The sequence below is a fragment of the Heloderma suspectum genome, chromosome 9 (genome assembly GCF_057233095.1).
Source record: "Heloderma suspectum isolate Gila_16-S chromosome 9, 16-S_ref, whole genome shotgun sequence".
Lineage (NCBI taxonomy): Eukaryota > Metazoa > Chordata > Lepidosauria > Squamata > Helodermatidae > Heloderma > Heloderma suspectum.
Genome location: NC_139466.1, coordinates 30,515,608 through 30,535,337, shown reverse-complemented (window position 1 = coordinate 30,535,337; position 19,730 = coordinate 30,515,608). Strand labels below are relative to the sequence as shown.

Here is a 19,730-nt window from a genome sequence, read left to right as displayed (position 1 = left end):
GGACGAATGTCCATTTATTATAAAGTGCCCTCATTCTGTGGGAAACATTTTAAAGTAAAGTGGATAATCATTAATTAATTTGTTTAACATCCATCCTATTACTGTTCATCATGATAAGCCTTGGTGGCATTAATATTGATGGCACACCTCCGCAATAAGAGTCCCTCCACTTCCTAGGAAGTGTGTCATTGGTAACCACTGCAGTAATAAAACATACTAACAATCCCCAGGCAACTAGGAGCCAAAATAGGGTACATTCAGTCAATAGCTGACATGATAGCTGATGCAGAGAGAGAGAGAGAGTACAATAACTTCTACTACATCAGCTTTAGAGCAAACAAGTGAGACCTGCAGAAAAAGTTGCAGTATGAATTGAACAGAATGCTTCTGGTTAGAATTCCAGTCATTCCATTCCATTCTCTCTCACTCCCCCCGCCCCCAAGCCCCCAGACATCTGCATTCTGTGGTCACTGGGCAAGCACTCATTGGGCTGTTTTGAGGTTTCCCCGACTTCTGCCTTAGGGTTTTGTTCTGAAGATTTTCTTTTTGTTCCGCAAACCTTGAGCATCTGTTTAGCCTGATGATACCTACAGTGTCTGCATGCATGCACCATTTTGGCTACATAAGCAATGGCATTCACAGCCTGAATATCAGAAATAGAAGGGACTGTGTTTTGCTAGGCACTCTTGTGATAAAAAGTCCATCTCCTGCCCCACAGGAGTCAATCTCCTGCTCCATCTTGAAAACAGATGGATTTTGTAACCTGTTTAAATTGTGCAATTAAGCAACTGTTGCATATATTTGCTTGTGTGACATAATTTATTATCTTCTCCTACTCATGGGAAGGACTAAGGAGCAAGTTCTGTCTGTGGTGTTTGATGTTTTACACATGCAAGTAATATCTAGTGATGGATGAACTCCCCTCAGCTTAATTCAGAATTGGCTCAGTAACTGCAAGCTTTCTTGGCGAGTATGCAGAAAACTCTTCTGGGAATTCTCTCCTGGCTCATAATGTTACCACTGATGTGCAGATGGTGCTGCGCCCATGTGCTATATCGTGTCACCTCCTGGGAATCACACTTCCCAGCATCAGGCATGGGTAAGAGCCACTTAGAAATTAAACTGCCCAGAGAGAAAGAGAATGTCACAATGTGAAGAGGGCTAAAAAAGCTGCTTAGATGAGCATGTTAGTCACATAGTTTCATAGCTATCAATGAGAGATTCATCAAGTATAAGGAGTAAACATTAAAGAACTTTGTAGTTCTACAAAGCAGCTTGCTTTGTAGCTCACATAGGGAAGTATCAGTGGGGTGACAGATGTTGCAGCCAAATTGCCCTCACATTCCATAGGACAGTATCCAACAGTTTCATTCCACAAACTCAGATAGTGCTAGCAGAGCTCAGCTGAATCCTTCCATTGTGAAAGCACTTGCCCATTTATGCTTGTGCAACCAGTTGTGCAAGCCATTGCGCAACTGGTTGCACAACCTGTTGCACAAGCAGAATGTGCAACCAGTTGCACAAGCATAAAGCACAACCGGTTGCACAGGCATAAGGCACAACCGCTTCCACAACCGTGCTTGTGCAAACTCAACTTTAGTTGGGTTCTTCTCTTGCGCGTAGTTCAGAATCTAGTTTCTGCTAGTGCAGTGTCCTTTGTGCTAATGGAATGATACAGTTGGATACTGCCCATAGTTTCACAACAATCAAAGAAACTTTCAGGAAGTGTTTAACAGGTGTCTGGGTGTGCACCTTACAAAGTGGGTGGCCTTGGACCTCTCTTCAGCTGACTGTGCAGGCATAGAATCTCACCTAATATTGTGTTACAATCCAAGATGGCAAAGAACTGATGTGAATGAACAGTGATGGATAGCTGTATGGGGGAAGTCTTAACCTGGTGGGGTAGTGCCCCATTCACCCTAATAGGCAAGCCTCCCCTGTGACTGTCATTCTTTGGAGACAACAGACTAAAATCCAGTTCTCTATTTTTTCCCCTTCTAGCTAGCCAAGGGCATCCAAAACACTGCATGAATGGCTACCTTTTTCCTATGCCTATTGCACTTGGACCTCAACCACACCCTTCCTATGATGCAACTGCAGGTATGTTCAGGTTAAAAGATTCACCGGTAATGCACGCTTTATATTAGGAGAACTGTAAATGGGTTTGATGTGAAGAAGGGTAGCAACTGGCCACATCTCTCTGTGCTTGAAGGAGACAGTGGGAAGGCCTCTGCTCCTCTACTGACACACGGTGGTGGCCAGGAGTCTGGCCTAGCAAACTCCCTCACTGTCTGGACTGCTGCCAGAAGTATGATTTCACCACCTACAGCAGGGGTGACGTCATGGGCAGGCATGGTTGGGCACCTGCCCAGGGCCCGCACCCCAGCAGGAGCCCATTAACAAGAGCCTCCTGTACTTGGTCCTCCTCTTCACCACTGTAAGCTGCCTGTCCACCTGCCCCTCTCTCTGGCCCAGACAACAGTGGCACTGAGAAGGAGAAGCAGTAGATGCCACGGCCTGTGTGCTCCCTGGCTCTGTGCCTGTCAAGGAAGCAAGTGACGAGAAAGAGGATGAGGAGCAATGCAGCTGGTGACAATGGTGATGAAAAGGCAGACTCACTGAGGGAAGGGGGCCCACTGAAGATGTCTTGCCCAAGGGCTTTCCAAAACCTGGCACTGGCATTGACCCAAAGTATGGCATTGACCTAAAGCATTCTACCTCTGTCACCGTACTCTGCTGCATGGGTAGATCCAGTCTTACTTCTGAGTAAACACACATTGCCTTGCATTGGGCTGCATGGCTATAGCCTAGCCTTCCCAAACTACGGCCCTCCAGATATGCTGGACTGCACCTCCCATAATTCCCAGCCCGTCAAACACGTCTGGGGCTGTCATGCTGGGAAAGGCTGCTATAGTCCTGTGCTTACTTACTAGGGAGTAAATCTCATTGAACTGAGTGGGATTTTCTTCTGAGTCAATGTGCTTAGGATCCTGCTGAAATTTCTCTGTGGATGTGCTTTTGTAACAGCTTGTTACATCTAGAACAGCTTTTGGAGACCCTTCCATCCCCATCAGCTTCATACTGGCACTTAGTCGTGAGACTTATTGTGGTCGCTGAAGACCCCTCATGTGCTGTGAGGTCTTAGTATGTTCATTAAGATGACAATCCTATGCCTGCATATTTAGCACTTAGGGGCTGTGATAAGGATGGTTCCATGGGGGCAGAGAAAGTGGGGTTTAAGCCTTCCCTTTGCACAGTGGTCCTGACAAAAATCTGCCCCCAAAGCTATTTTGCCCTGAGAGCAGAGCTGCAATTTCTTTATTTCTTTATTGCATGTCCACACCACCCAATAACCAAAGCTTTCAAGGTGGTTCATGAAAATTAAAACCCTAAAAGACAACATGATGAAAACATAATGTAAAAACCTTTAAAACTTCAAAACAGAATAAAAGCAGAGTAAAACAAAAACAATAGCAGAGTAAAAATTAAACGCTACCGATAGCAGCTTCTCTGTCATGGCAAATAGCAGCTTTGGAGGGCAATTTCCATTGGGACATCAGTGCAACAGGAAAGGGTTAATACCCCCGACTCCCACTGTGCACCATGGTCCCAATTGTGATTCTCTTTCCCTGCAGCTGCTATTTTTAAAACAACAACAGATACATTAAATATATCATGCATTTAGCCTAAATATCATCATACATTTAGCTGTATGTATTTATGTATTTTAGTTCATTTCTAATCTGCCCAATAACTATTGTTCTCTGGGCAGATAACAAACAGCTAAAAAACTAAAATGCCATAGAACAGTTAAAATATAAAAATACAGTAGAAATTGCATAAATCATGCATTTAGCATAACATGAAGTATGGCCCTTAGTAAACATGGATAGAATTGGTCTAGTTGGCCACTGTGTGAACAGAATGCTGGACTAGATGGACCCTTGGTCTGATCCAGCATGGTTGCTCTTATGTTCTGATGTTCTTATGTCTGCTCAGTGGAGGTGTTCAGTTCTATTCTGTTATTTACAGGACTATGCCTATGACAAGGGTGTTGCAAGTAAGGATGTTGGAGAAATCTGCAATGGAATCAAATGAGTTTGCATTTCTATTAATCCAAACCACGGATTCCACAGGGGACTGAGTTTTCCCAAGTTGCATGGGTTCTGCAGACTTGTGGACCATTTAAAAATGTTTTTTTTCCTGAATGTTACGCCAATTTAGTTGTAGAAAATTACGTTAAATAAACAAACACGGGCCAAACATGTGCATTTCTCCAATAGGGTAAAGCATGAAAATGCACATGGGGGGGGGGATTTGCACATTTTTTTGGGGGATTTGTGCATTTGGGGGGATTTGTGCATTTCTTCAAATGCAAATTTGTGCAAATTCAGGAAATTGGAAAAAAATCCAATTCCATCCATGAGCAGACAATGGAACAAATAGCACCTGATAATCTGCAAAATGCTGACATAATGGATTTTATAAATCTGTACATCTCTAGTGCTAGGCCTGGGCCCATGAGGCACTGGCTGTAAACCCTTTCCTGGGCCCCCAAATCTATTCCCCAGAGCCCTAAGTGTCCATTGGTGCTACTTTCCCCCACTCAGCTTGATTGCCATGCATGGAGCAACTTTCAAGGAGAACTGCAGCTGTGGAGGGAAGAGTTAACCCTATTAATTCCCAGCTGGGGAGGGAAGAGTTAACCTTAATTGCCTCCCATATGGCAATTAAGCTGAGTGAAAGCAAAACAAAACACTTTTCTTCAGGGCCACTGGGACGTTCTTCCTAAGCTTAGCTGCCCTGCGTCTGAGATTTCCAAGCAGATCACAGCTGGGGAGGGAAGGGTTAACCTTCCCTTCCTGTGCACTGTGCCCCCCCCCCCCAATCCCCCCCTCTGCTTGGCAGTTAAGCTTCAAAAAGACCTTCCACTGATGCCAATGGAAATATTTGGACCCAGGTCTTTTAAGTTCCCAGTAACCCCTCTGCCTACCCTGTGATGCACCCTAAGCCGTCAAGCACTGGTTGGCATAACAGTGGGTGCTCTAAGGTGCAGGCAGACACCTGCTGCATCACAGTGGCTCCTTCGATCTGATTAAAAGCCAATTCCACATGGTTGATGATGATCCTGCTATTTGTTTCATTCTGTTTCTCCCCCCCTCCTCCTCCCTCTTTTTCTTTTTCATTTCTTTGCAAACTGTTGTCAGTGAAACCTGGAACAATATGAACTGGCTCTCTCATGCACTCCTGAAAGCAGATCCGATTATCTGGGTTTACTCAGTCTTTCCCTCACCTTTCTTCTTTTCTGACTGTGCAGTCTACAGGGGCTTCTGGACGGCCTTCATTGTGTTGGCTGTCACCGCCAGCCTCGTCGGAGGATTCTTGTTGGTGTGTGGTGTGCCCTTTGTCAACGCGCGGTTCTATAAAGTGGGAGGCGGATTCCTCATCATGGCTGGTAAGCTGCCAGTTCATGATAATTGGGTATATAGGTGCCTGGAAAGCGGAGGCTAAGTCCCTCTTTTTTGGTGTGTGTGTGTGTGTGTGTGTGAGAGAGAGAGAGAGTATGCAAGTATGTGCGAGAAAAGGAAATGGACTTCTCATAACGAATTACACAGTATTCAATCACCAAGAAAGGTACGTGTTTTGATTAGGGTGGCCCCTTGTGAATCGCCGCAAAGAGGACATGCACACCCAAAAAAGAGGACATCAATTTGCACAAAATTTGCGTATGCTAATGTCTATGTATAGATGCCAATTTAGAAATAATTCTTATAATTTTAATAGAAGTACAGTACATCTCACCATAGTGTGGAAGACTGTGACCAAGTGACCTGTGTGTCTTGCTCAGTCTGCTGTCCAGGTTCTGTTGATGGGCAACTTCAAGGCCCAGCTCTCCCTTCTGAGGGTTCTTTATCTTTAAATCAGATTTGGACTGGACAGCCCTTCAAAGAGGGGACACCTTCAAAATACAGTCCTCTAGCAGCCCTTCAACAAGAGGACTGCCCTCTGTAAAACAGGATATATGATCACCATAGTTTGACCAATAGTATGTTTCTTTCTTTCTGATGTAATGGATGGATTGTTAGATTTGGACTGGGGGACCTAGACCCAGATCCCAGCTCACCCATGAAACCCTCTAGGTAGCTAAACCGTGTCTCAATTTTCCCTAACTCATAGCTCCCAGAAAGAAGGGTGCAATTGAGTGACCATAGCTCAGTGGGGCAAAGCGCATGCTCTGGATATAGAAGGGTCCAAGCATCTTCATTCCTAAGATCTCAGGAAGCAGAGCTGGAAGGAGCCTTCTCTGCTTGAGTCCTGCTTGGAGAGCTGCTGCCACCGACAATACTGGGCCTGTTGGATGCCAGCAGTCTCATGCAGTGTAAGGCAGATAAGCTAGGGATGTACGAAAATCACTTACCTTTCGGGGATTATGCTGATGGTGGGGGGGAGGCGTTCCGTCCCTCTCTCCGGAATCCTCACCGGGGGAAGGCGCTCTGCTCCTCCCCCCCTGGAATCCTGGCCGGCTGGCTGTGCTCTGCAGCGATTCTGCGGAGCCGCCCGCCAGCTCCGCCAGCAGCCAGACATCCGGCTGCTGGCTAGCAGGGACACAAATGGTGGCGGCTGTAGCCGCCGCTGTTTGCGTCCCTGCAGTCAGCCGTGATAGGCTACGTAAATGTTTACGTAGCCTATCACGGCTGATTTTTAAAAACACACACACATGCACGTATGCAAATGGCGGCGGCCATGGCCGCCGCCATTTGCATTCCTTTTTTTGGCACGTCTTAGTCTACGTAAACATTTACGTAGACTAAGACGGCGAAAATAAGGGGAACGCAAATAGCGTAGTGTCTACGCTATTTGTGTTCCCCTTATTTTCGCCGTCTTAGTTTATGTAAATGTTTACGTAGACTAAGACGTGCCAAAATAAGGAATGCAAATGGCGGCGGCCATGGCCGCCACCATTTGCGTACACACGTTGTTTTTTTTTTTAAGTCAGCCGTGATAGGCTACGTAAAGATTTACGTAGCCTATCATGGTGTTTTTTTTAATCTAGCCATGATAGGCTACGTAAATCTTTACGTAGCCTATCACGTTTTTTTTAACCTGGAAATGGCGGCCGCCGCCGCACCGCCACCGGAGCCGCTGCCGGAGCTGCTGCCGCCAGGAAGATCCACCCAAGGTAAATCCTGTCCCGGGGGGTGGCAGGGGGGTGGCGGGCCATTCCGCCACCGATTTCAGGGGGCCGAATGTGCTGGCATTCGGCCTCCCCGAGATCCATGGCGGAACTTTCGTACATCCCTAAGATAAGCTATGATACATCTTTCTTTCCTTTCCCATAAATGTTTCTCTTCTATCTTTTAAGGCAGGGGTGCAGAACGTCAGGGCCGGGTACCAAATTTGGCCCTCCTTTTATCCCAATCCAGCCCTCTGGGGTTCTCCAGATGGTCACACCCCATTCCTTTGGCCCCACCCTTTTCCCCAACCACCAATCATTTGGTGGTTTACCAGCTTTGGTGCAGTTTTCCCCCCATTCTAAAAGGTTGAAATGTCTCTCCTAGACCTAGTTACTGGCAGTATTATTTATTTATTTGTGTCAGAAGCATCACAATTAAAAACATACTATAGCACATAACATTTAAAATATAAGATGTAGAAGTTAAAATATATAAAATTTAGACAAATCTTGCCCCAAAGCTAGCAACATTAATTGTGTTCTCTCACGCTGTCATAAGGTCCTCATGTGTGCATTGGTGGGGGCACAAAGGGCAAGTATACATATGTGTTGTTGTCTGCAAGTCTCTGCAGTCACATAGGGCAGAGAACACTGGATAGCCCCATTTATTCAGACTATCTCTAGATCGTGTTGCACCCGTGCGCAGTCTATTCAATGATTTCCAAACTTCCCAGCTTTCATCGAAACTGGGTGCCAGCTTCTCAGCTGGTTCCCTCCAGTGTTGATTCTTTGTAGCTTTCCATAGGTCCATTCTACTTTTGAATTCATCAAAGTCTTTCATCGATTTGAGGAAGCTTTTCCTGGATTTTAATCTCTGAGGAGCTGGTTGTCAGCCATAAAGAGAGTGTTGTTTGGATATTGAGGATTTAAGCCTCTCTTTGTTAGGCTGGTGGTTTGGCTATTTTGGCCCTGGCCCTTTTGCCTTTGGCCTCATCCCTTTGGCCCCACCCACCACTGGAATGTGGCCCCCAAGAACTTCCCTAACATGGAATTTGGCCCTCGGGATGAAAGAAGTTCTCCACCCCTGTTCTCCACCCCTCTTCTCCACCCCTGTTCTCCACCCCTGTTCTAAGGCATCCCTAGACAAGGTAGTACACAACAGTGCTGTGCCGAAAATTTCTCCCACATTTTTTTCAACCATTCTCTTTGATAGAAAAGAAATTGCTTTTGAAAAGAAATTCAAAGGAGGAGAAATTTCAGAAAAATTCTCATGGGTTTGGGGTCTACTTACTTCACTTATGAGGTGACCATGAAGTGCACAGAGATTCATTGTACAATAATCTCTGTGGCAGCCTGTAGCCTCCTCGGCTTCCCGTACTTCAGTTAAAGCCATCATGAGGGAGATGTCATGAGGCAATTCCTCCCATGGGGCTTTCTCAGTTCAGAAAGTGCAGGTGGTCTGGGGGGCTGCACAGCAATGGAAAGTTGTGTTAGAGAGAGAAAACACACGCAGCACCCTCGGCCACCTTGCTGTGATTTGTTGTTCAGTCGTTCAGTCGTGTCCGGCTCTTTGTGACCCCATGGACCATAGCATGCCAGGCCTTCCTGTCCTGCGCTCTCTCCCAGAGTGTGCTCAAGTTCATATTCATTGCATCGGTGATGCTATCTAGCCATCTCATCCTCTGCCGTCCCCTTCTCCTTTTGCCTTCAGTCTTTCCCAGCATCAGGGTCTTTTCCAGAGAGTTTTCTCTTCACATTAGGTGGCCAAAATATTTGAGCTTCAGTATCTGTCCTTCCAATGAGCACTCAGGGTTGATTTCCTTTAGGATGGACTGATTTGACCTCCTTGCAGTCCAGGGGACTCGTAAGAGTCTTCTCCAGCACCACAGTTCGAAAGCATCAATTCTTCGGTGCTCAGCCTTCCTTATAGTCCAGCTCTCACAGCCATACATTACTACTGGGAAAACCATAGCTTTGATTAGACGGACCTTGGTCGGCAAGGTGATGTCTCTGCTTCTTACTATGCTGTCTAGGTTGGCCATAGCTTTCCTCCCAAGGAGCAAGCGTCTTTTAATTTCATGGCTACAGTCACCATCTGCGGTGATCTTGGAGCCCAAGAAAGTAAAATCTGTCACTGCTTCCATTTCTTCCCTTTCTATATGCCAGGAAGTGATAGGGCCAGATGACATGATCTTAGTTTTTTTAATGTTGAGTTTCAAACCAGCTTTTGCACTCTCCTCTTTCACCCTCAACAAGAGGCTCTTGAGATCCTCTTCGCTTTCTGCCATTAGGGTGGTATCGTTTGCATATCGGAGGTTGTTGATAATTCTCCCAGCAATCTTAATTCCGACCTCTGATTCATCCAACCCGGCATTTCTCATGATGTACTCTGCATATAAGTTAAATAAGCAGGGTGACAATATGCAGCCTTGTCATACTCCTTTCCCAATTTTGAACCAATCGGTTGTTCCATGTCTGGTTCTTACTGTTGCTTCTTGACCCTTGTACAGGTTTCTCAGGAGACAGGTAAGGTGGTCTGGTACTCCCATCACTTTAAGAATTTGCCACAGTTTGTTGTGATCCACACAATCAAAGGCTTTAGCGTAGTCAATGAAGCAGAAATAGACGTTTTTCTGGAATTCTCTTGCTTTCTCCATGATGCAGCGAATGTTGGCGATTTGATCTCTAGTTCCTCTGCCTCTTCTAAACCCAGCTTGTACTTCTGGTAGTTCTCGGTTCGCATACTGCTGAAGCCTAGCTTGTAGGATTTTGACCATCACCTTGCTGGCATGTGAAATGAGCTCAATTGTGCGGTAGTTTGAACACTCTTTGGCGTTGCCCTTCTTTGGAATTGGAATGTAAACTGACCTTTTCCAGTCTTGCGGCCATTGTTGAGTGTTCCAAATTTGTTGGCATATTGAATGCAGCACTTTAACAGCATCATCTTTTAGGATTTTAAATAACTCAGCTGGAATACTGTCATCTCCACTAGCTTTGTTGTTACTAATGCTTCCTAAGGCCCACTTGACTTCACTCTCGAGGATGTCTGGCTGAAGTTCAGTGACCGCACTATCATGGCTATCAGGAACATTCAGATCTTTCCTGTATAGTTCTTCTGTGTATTCTTGCCACCTCTTCTTAATCTCATCTGCTTCTGTTAGGTCCCTGCCTTCTTTGTCCTTTATCATGCCCGTCTTTGCACAAAACGTTCCCTTGAGATCTCCAATTTTCTTGAAGAGATCTCTAGTCTTTCCCATTCTGTTGTTTTCCTTGATTTCTTTGCATTGTTCATTTAAGAAGGCCTTCTTGTCTCTCCTTGCTATTCTCTGGAACTCTGCATTCAGTTGGGTATATCTTCCCCTTTCTCCCTTGCTTTTTGCTTCCCTTCTTTCCTCAGCTACTTGTAAAGCCTCATCAGACAGCCACTTTGCTTTCTTGCATTTCTTTTTCTTTGGGATGGATTTCGTTGCTGCCTCCTGAACAATGTTACGGACCTCCATCCATAGTTCCTCAGGCTCTCTGTCTATCAGGTCTAATCCCTGAAATCTATTCCTTACCTCCACTGTGTATTCATAGGGGATATGATTTAGGTCATACCTGAATGGTTTAGTGGTTTTCCCTACGTTCTTCAATTTAAGCCAAAATTTTGCAACAAGAAGCTCATGATCTGAGCCACAGTCAGCTCCAGGTCTTGTTTTGACTGACTGTATAGAGCTTCTCCATCTTTGGCTGCAAAGGACATAATCAATCTGATTTCGATATTGACCATCTGGTGATGTCCATGTGTAGAGTTGTCTCTTGTGCTGTTGGAAAAGAGTGTTTGCTCTGATCAGCGTGTTCTCTTGGCAAAACTCTATTAGCCTTTGTCCTGCTTCATTTTGTACACCAAGGCCATGCTTGCCTGTTATCCCAGTGATTTCTTGACTTCCTACTTTAGCATTCCAATCCCCTATGATGAAGAGGACATCTTTTTTTGGTGTTAGTTCTAGAAGGTGTTGTAGGTCTTCATAGAACCGATCAACCTCAGCTTCTTCGGCATCAGTGGTTGGGGCATAGACTTGAATTACTGTGATGTTGAATGGTTTGCCTCGGATTCGTACTGAGATCATTCTATCGTTTTTGAGATTGTACCCCAGTACTGCTTTTCCCACCCTTTTGTTGACTATGAGTGCTACTCCATTTCTTCTAAGGGATTCTTGCCCACAATAGTAGATATGATGGTCACCTGAATTAAATTCGCCCATGCCTGTCCATTTTAGTTCACTGATTCCCAAGATGTCGATGTTCAATCTTGCCATCTCATGTTTGACCACCTCCAACTTACCTTGATTCATTGATCTGACATTCCAGGTTCCTAAACAATATTGTTCTTTACAGCATCGGATTTTCTTTTCACCACCAGACACATCCACAGCTGAGTGTCCTTTCGGCTTTGGCCCAGCCGCTTCACTCTTTCTGGCGCTACTTGGAAATACCCTCTGCTCTTCCCCAGTAGTATATTGGACACCTTCCGACCTGAGGGGCTCATCTTCCGGTGTCATCTCTTTTAGCCTTGTGATAGGTTCCATGGGGTTTTCTTGGCAAGAATACTGGAGTGGGTTGCCATTTCCTTCTCCAGTGGACCACATTTTGTCAGAACTCTCTGCCATGACCTGTCTGTCTTGGGTGGCCCTGCACGGCATAGCTTATGGCTTCACTGAGTTACGCAAGCCCCTTCACCACAACAAGGCAGTGATCCATGAAGAGGTTGCTGTGATTAGGTAAGTTCAAAAACCAAAATCAGTTCAAAATTTTGCCCCAGAAAAGTGGAAGCCTCAACAGATTTGCTGCTGTTGCTGCTTGCAGGAGCAGGGCAGCAAACAAAAAACCCATAGGGAAAAAAGAAAGAACCTGAGCTAGAACCCCTGCCAATAGTGAGCCCTATCTGTGAGAAACTGTTGCAGAATTTTTCCTCCCGGAGGAGAAATTCAACAAAATTGTACCCCCAATTTCTCCTCCCACAAATAGGCTGGAGAATTTTGAGAGGCCATTTGCGTACAGCCCTAGTACACAACCCTTCCATAAAACATGTCACATAATGGTCCCCTGTACCTTTGAATATATGAAGACAGCCTCCATGCAGCTGAAAATGCGAAGGGCCCTCTCTGGGCAATCACTGCAGCCCTGCTTTGTCAGGGCTCCCAGGTACATGGAAAGCACTTTACACACATGCAGACCTTAAACAGACATGCATAGGTTCAGAGTAGGGATGTCAGAGGAATCCGTCCAGGGGATGGAGCTTGCTGAGCTTTCATCAGCTCAGAGCCCCGGACTTCGGTGTGTTTCCCCATGAGTTGCCCCAAACAGAACTTCATCGAGTCGGACCAGCTCGCGGAGTATCTGTCCCCCTTCCATAAATAGAAAGTTGAGCAAATTATGGCCACAATGTGTGCAAATTAAGGAAATTATGGCTGGATTTATGCAAATTATGCAATTAGCACAAGTGTCTATTTACGACCCCCCCCCCCAATTCCCAGATTTCAGGAAAAGACCATAGCTTGGCTCATGAATGCAAGGTGAGCTGCATGGGCAATGGGAATCCTTCAGGCTCAAAAAGGGATAGTTTTGTAAGCAATGGACATCCTGAGTTGGGAGTAGGGCCTGCTGCCATGATCCTGCACTGCTGTGCACCTCCTTACATATGTGTATGTGAATGCCTATAAAGTGGTTCATGTGTACAGTGGTCAAGATGTATAGACAGGTGTGAACCAACCCTCTGTCATAGGGCTGGGCAACCTTGTAGTCCAAAATATCTGGCGGGCACAACTCTCATAATCCTTGACCATTGGCCATGCTGGCTGGGGCTGATAGGAATGGGAGTCCAACAATGTCTGAAAGGCACCACATTGCCTATCCCGGCTATAACACCTTCAAGTAAAACAAGGCAAGGGGTAGGTCATAAGCCCATCCAGGTTTACCTGTAATTCAGGCCTGTTCTTATTATCGCTCCAGTAATATTTATTCAAAGATATTCATATGAGATCCTTTGGACCATCATCTGAATCTCTGAATAGGGATTCCATAACAGTGATCATCATTGGTTATTTTTATTTCCTCTTTTTAAACAACGTTCATTCTAAATAAAACAAATAAATAAATGTCAGGTTCTTCAAAAGTGTCAATATCAACTTCATGAGATTTTCCTTGCTTCTCTGCTTATTTCTCTCTCAGCCGTAGGATTTGGAATGACAAACGGAAGGGAAAACCAGCGTTGTCGTCCAATACGGATGGCAGGTCATGCTTAATTAACTTTTGTGTCCTGGTGATCTTTCCCTCCAGAGAGATGAAAACAGTCTGTGATTTACATAGAGGGGAATTTGTCTGGGGATTAGGTTCTGAGATAAGATATCAAGACACTGTCCATCTATGTCCTGAGGTAGGGCTCTCTGCTCCAAAACAATATCCCAGTGGTTAAAACTAACTTCTCTAGGGCTGGTCTGAAATGCCCCATCCCCCATTTACTGCCCCATTTACGGATTTGGGGGGATATGGTGGTTGAATTGAGGTTCAGAGGCAAAACTCACTAACAGAGCAACTCTACTGGTTGGGATGAGTAGCTCTGACATCAGAGCATCTGAAAAATCCAAAGCCCTACCAGCACAGAAGCAGGGTGGAAGGGAAGGGAAGGAGGGGTGGCATTCCCCCCTTGTCTTTTCTGGCTTGTATTTTTCTTTATTGAACGGTTTCCTTCTTGTTGCTGTCAACAGCAGCTATGGCCATCTAGGCATGGATGGACTGACCGCTGTCCATCCCCACTGGGCGCTTGTCGAGCCACTGCCTGCCCCTGCTCACTGCACTGTGCAAGCCTCTGAACAGCCCAGTGAGTGCCTAGTGAGTGCCCAGTGGCCATCAGCCCCCTCGCTGACCACCACGTTGCAAAAAAATGGCGGCTTGGGGTTTTCCGTAAATAGTAATGTTGCATAAATGGTGGCCATGAAGGGGCGTTTGTGCAACATTACAGGTGTGAATGGAACATTTACGCCTGCAACGTTGCCTAAATGGCCCCTTTATGGCTCCCATTTGTGCAACATCACTTTTACAGAAAACTCTGACGTGCCATTGTTTTGTAAAATGGCGGCTTGGTGAGGGGACGGGCGGCTGCCAGGTGCTCACAGACTGTGTAGTGTTTAGCAAATGGCCAGGTAAGCGTGCGGCAGCTTGGCAAGCAGGGTCTGGGAGACCAAGCGAGATGGGAGGAGTCCACCAGACTCCACCCCCACTTGGACTACAGTGACATCCCTATAGCCATCTGTTGTTGTTTTTAACCCAGAGGACGCTTTCTGAGTGACACTACACTGTTTGTCACATAGCTCTAGAGCAGGGCCCCTCAACCTTTATGTGTCAGAGGGCACATTTGGAATTTTGAGTGAGTGTCATAGGTGCTCTCACAAAATGGCTGCCATGGTCGGCATGGCCAGCCTTAACAACAACAACAACATTTCCAAAAAAAGGCAAACTGGTGAGATGAACAAAAGGTACAAATAAGATGTGTGTTCTGAGCTCCAAAACACTACACCACCCCTTTGAACCCAGATAAAGATGGCACTGGAGGAATGTACTTTGCTTTGCAGTATGCCAGCCTCCCAGTTAAAAAAAAAATTCAATGAAAAGATAAGAAGTCATAAAATAAAAAGCAGGAGAGGCAGGGAGCCTGTTGGGCACCAAAGAGGGCTCTGTGAGCACATTGGTGCCCACGGGCACCACACTGGAGACCCCAGGTTTAAAGGTCTTCTGGGTTAAAAAAAAGAGGCAGCCCCAAATAGAGAAAATGTACATCATCACCTAGCATTATTCTAGGTATCTTCTGTATAAAAAGAGAAAAAAAGTTGGATAACAGCTTTCCTGTTTCACCTCTGGGTAATAATGGGTGTTTCACCCTCCTGGTAGCCCCTAAGCACCCCCCACCAAAGCTTCTGCTCATCAAGAATGTTGACTTCATTGAGGAGGAAAGGCTAATCACTTGCTTTTTTAACCAAATGCTTAATACTTCATTTACATGATACCAAAAGCTCAATATAGGTGCCTTGTTTGGAGGCAAGGGAGGGACATTGAAGAAAGTGTGAGGTAATTTATGATTTAATAAAACAAAGCTTGCTCTCGCACTAGTCACTTAGTCTGGAAATGCCATCCTTTGTTCACTTCTACACAGAATCCAATCCAGAGAATGTTATTGCCAACCTGTTGCATTTTTTTTCAAAGGCAAATGCAATGCAATTGCAGTCCTAGCCCATCCAGTGTGAACTTGCTAAGAGCTATTGAGGCTTTTGGGGGCTACTGTGCCTTAACCCATAGCTTCCTCCTTACAGATGTTGCCCCAATTATTGCTTCCTGTTCAGTGTGGTAACTATGGATAGCTTCTTCCTATTTCTTCTTCCTATTTGAAAGAAATTTCTTCTTACTGTTTGTGGGCAGAGAAATTCAGACGGGTGGGTTATGTCACTGGATTTCTTCACAGGGAGGATACATTCTCCAATAGTTTCTCAAGGGTAGAACTCACTGTTACCAGAGGCAGCAACACAGTTTCTTCCCGTTTTATTTTGTTGTTGCTGTCACTGCAAGCAGCAACTGTGTTGGCAACCTGGCCACCATTTTGTATCCCCCACAATGCCCTGGACTTAGCATCATTCTGGGACAGTGTGAGGGGAACAGAGTATCTGCCACCAAAAGATGGATATTCAGGGAAAGTTCCACAAAAGGAGCCTTCTTTTTCCAGGGGTGGGTGAGGAGGGGTGATAAAAAGTAAAACCTTAGACATTTTCTCAGAAAAATGTATTCTGATGTATTTTGGCTCTACTTCAGACCATTCTGTGGATACCACTTCACTTGTGGGCAAAGGAACAAATTAGCAATTGTGAAGGTTTGAGGCCTACATAGGCAAAAGGGGAAAAAAAGAAGTCAGGCTTAGAGGCCTGGAGTTTTTTGTTGGGAGGGGGTATCCCTGAGAGCAGTAGTTTCATTTCTCTGGTTAAGTTTCATTTCAGTTCCCCGGTTAAGTTTCATTTCTTCATGACTGAAACAGTACTTTTGGTTTTGAGGGAGGAGGGTATATAAAGAGAGCAAGAGAACTAGCCAGAGAGATCAGAGCCTGAAGAGGGGGCAGCCTGGAGAAGTCTAAGTATAGTTAGGGTAAAGGAACTTGCATTTTGCAACTTTTATTTTCTCTTAATGCTTTTTGTATCACTCATCTCTATTTTGTAAGTACCTTTAGTCATGATTTGCTTGCTTTAGTTTAGCAGTAAATTGTTGTGTTAAGCCCTGTGTTGAGAGTGTCAATCACCCCACAACTACAGCCTAAACCCCACCTTATCGGAAAGGGGAAGGTAAGAGAAGGAAGGTGGGACTCTTCAGGAGGCAAGATATCCTTAAGGAGTTGCTCAGGGGGTCCAGGTAATAAGGAAAACCCTGACAGCAATCAGTTCTGATTCTTTACTAAACCTAATCAACTAGATGGCATGTATCTCAATGCTAAACTACACACAATGTTAAGTACGTAGCATGCAGCTGATCTCCATTTTGTTTACCTTAGTGTAAACACATGGGGGATTTGGACTGGTTTAAGCCTCCATGCCCAGATACTTGCCCCCTGACCCCCAAATCCCCCTTCTTGGGCTAAAAATGGAAAAAACACACACACTTCATTGGAGCCAAGAGAGTTTTCTTTTTAGTCCCCACCAGGGGACAGGGGGAATTTGGGCAGGAAAAAAGTGGGTGGGAAGGTTTAACCTTCCCTTTATCTGTGTACGGTGGGCTTGATCCTGATCAGCCTCTCATGCACTTACATTAAGGTAAACAAAATGGTGAAGATCTGCTACATGTTACATATTTAACACAGTGTGTAGTTTATCTGAAGGGTTTGCAAGACCAGTTTATGAGACCTCATATCTGAGATATACCACAGAGGTAGAGCAGATGTTATCTTCATTGGTTTTCAGAGTTCACAGAAAAAAATGAGCTAGGTTTCAGAGCGATTTAGGTTTTCATCAAGCGAGCTCAGCGACTTAATCTGAAGTGGTGGGGGCGGGGGGAGAAGGCATTGCATAAGTGGCCCCTGATGTCCACAACATGTCCAGAAAACAGAGAGATGAGATTTCAAAGCAAGAGGAGGGAGAGATGAGCCTCAAAACTTGGCAGGTACTCTTGTTCAAAGTGACAAAAGTTGGTGGGGCTGCACGCTGACTTCATCAGTGCCAGCAGAAAACTTCTTTTTCAATTACTGCCACGGTTTCGGTGGGGGGAGATTTTATTATCTCATTAGGCTCTTTCTTTCTAAGAACTGCTGGCAATTATTTACTGGATTTTCAGAGCATCAGCCTGCCAGCTACCTTAACATATCTTGCTGAGTGATCTTCCAGAGAGTCCTTTCAGAAAGAAACCAGCTCATCTCGCTTGATGTTGTCTGAGGAGGTTATATCAGTAGATAGGACTGGGAGCGGTTTGATATTTATTGCTAGTTTCATTCAGAGACTTTTCTCCCCACCAAGTCATTGGCTGTGTGGCCCGCCAGCCTGCTTTCCAATTGAATGAAACACAAGAACATGGGTAATGGTTTTGTCACCAGGTGTTCTTAACCATGCTTGACATGTGGTGGTTAGCTGGAGAGGGCTGCTTTTATTATTGATTTGTTTCTTTTGTCCAGAAAGGAACACATTCATTGAAGGCTCATTTCCACCTGCCAAGGGTCTAGTTCTACAGCAGGAACCCACTTTGTCTTGCATTTTAAGACACAATCCTATGCATGTTTAGATAGGAAAAGGTCCTACAATTCCCAGAATTCCTCTGGCAACATGGCCAATTGGAGAACACCCAGAGTTGTATGACTTTTTTTTTCCTGTCTCAACATGCATAGGATTGCATCTAAAGTGCATTTGTTTATTTCTAAAATAATTTCAGCCCCTGCCTTTCATCAACAAGCCTTCTAAGGTGACTTACAACCATTTAAAAAGAGCTGGGGCAATGGAGTCTCATGATTTGATTCATCTCTGCTGTGATTTCAGCAGGGTTGTGGGTTCAGGACCTTGGATACCTCCTTCAGAGTTCTGGCTGGTTCTGACTGAAATCCAGAATGAATGCACAGCCCCACCCAAATCGGAGCAACGAGCCTCCACTTACCTAGGGCACCTTTTTCAGGCAAAGGCTGCGTTTCCATAGAAGAAATCTGTTTGGGCTGCATGACAGTGGTAGGTGGAATCAAAGCCAGAGGTGGGTAGAACCAAAAGTGTGTGGGGCCACCCCTCTCTCTCACTTCCTTTCTCTCTTTCTGCCCTCCTTTCTCTCTGCAACAGCCCCTTTCTTTCTCTCCCCCTTTTCCTACATGTCCTGTGGGCTGGTAATGGAGGAACAAATCACTCTTGCCAGAAGTCTGCATTGATTGCCTGCAGGAGGGCCTTTGTGACTAGGTTGAGGGCCTGTAGTGGTAAATTTTGAAGTGCAAGGGCTCATCATGACAGTCCCCATAACTATTCCCCTCAGGAGAGTCCAAAAATGCAGGCAGCCAGTGGTGGCTGGTAACTCCATTTCCAGAGGGGATATGATTCCATTCAGGGTTTTAGTGACCACCAGCCAAAAGTCTAACAGTGATATCCAAGGTGCTGAACCCAACTGGAGACAGGGTTCAGCACCCTGGATAGCACCGTTAGAGTTTTGGCTGGTGGTCACTAAAACCCTGCATGGAATCACAGCCCCTCCGGACCTGGAGTCACCTGCCAGCAGGGCAGGCAGCTGTATTTATCCATATCAACAAACCAGTCCTAGTGGTTTTATCTCCACCAGGTGGCAGGTCTTTTGGAAAGCCAATGGGTCTTGACTGCCCATTCAAGAGCAAGCCATCTCAAATACTTTGCATTACAACAGGTGTTAGGAAAAATCATTTCTGCTAAGCCCAGAGGGAACAGGAAATTCTGCGGTGGATGGCAGTTGATGATCTGCTAATAAAAAAGTGCTGCTGCTGCATCCCTGTAAACCTGGCTCCACTACACCATTGGTTGAGGGCTGCCGCCTGCCAATTAGGTGGCTAATTTTCCTGCTCCCCCTCCCAGCTCTGAAGGAAAATTAGGTGCAAAGAGAGATGGGATGGAGAAAGACACCCAATGCCTCCTCCTTCATGGTGTCTGTAATTTCTACCCCCTCTTGCTTTCCTTGCCTGTTGGTGGGGCAGCCTTCAGGATTCTCAATAGGTCAAACATTCACTTGGTCTGTCCCAGTTTTAAGATTCAGGGGGGCTTTTACTGTGTCACCTAATATGTCAATGAATCCACCCCAGTGGGCTTATTTGGCAGTGATAGGCAGCAGGAGCACTCCAACTAAGGATGGACAAAAGTCCCTTACCTGGTCCCGCAGCTGTTTTCGGTGCGGGGGGAGGTGCTCTGTTTCTCCCCCTGAAATTTTTGGTGGGGGGGAGGTGCCCCATCCCTCCCCTCTGAAATTCTGGCTGGGGGGGAGCGCCCCGTCTCCCTGGCCGCGAAATAAAAAAGTAAATGGTAAAAAAAACACAAAACAACGTGATAGGCTACGTAACGAT

The 19,730-nt window shown here is 45.6% G+C and overlaps 1 protein-coding gene across 1 annotated transcript in view; it reads left to right on the top strand.

The window, feature by feature from the left end:
* Window positions 1–19,730, top strand: part of LOC146338557 (transmembrane protein 182-like) — a 31,389-nt gene that overhangs the window by 5,075 nt on the left and 6,584 nt on the right. Inside the window, exons 3-4 of the mRNA XM_084813342.1 lie at window positions 2,002–2,100; window positions 5,318–5,455. Coding sequence (XP_084669468.1) covers window positions 2,002–2,100; window positions 5,318–5,455 — 237 coding nt within the window. The remainder of the gene's footprint in view (window positions 1–2,001; window positions 2,101–5,317; window positions 5,456–19,730) is intronic.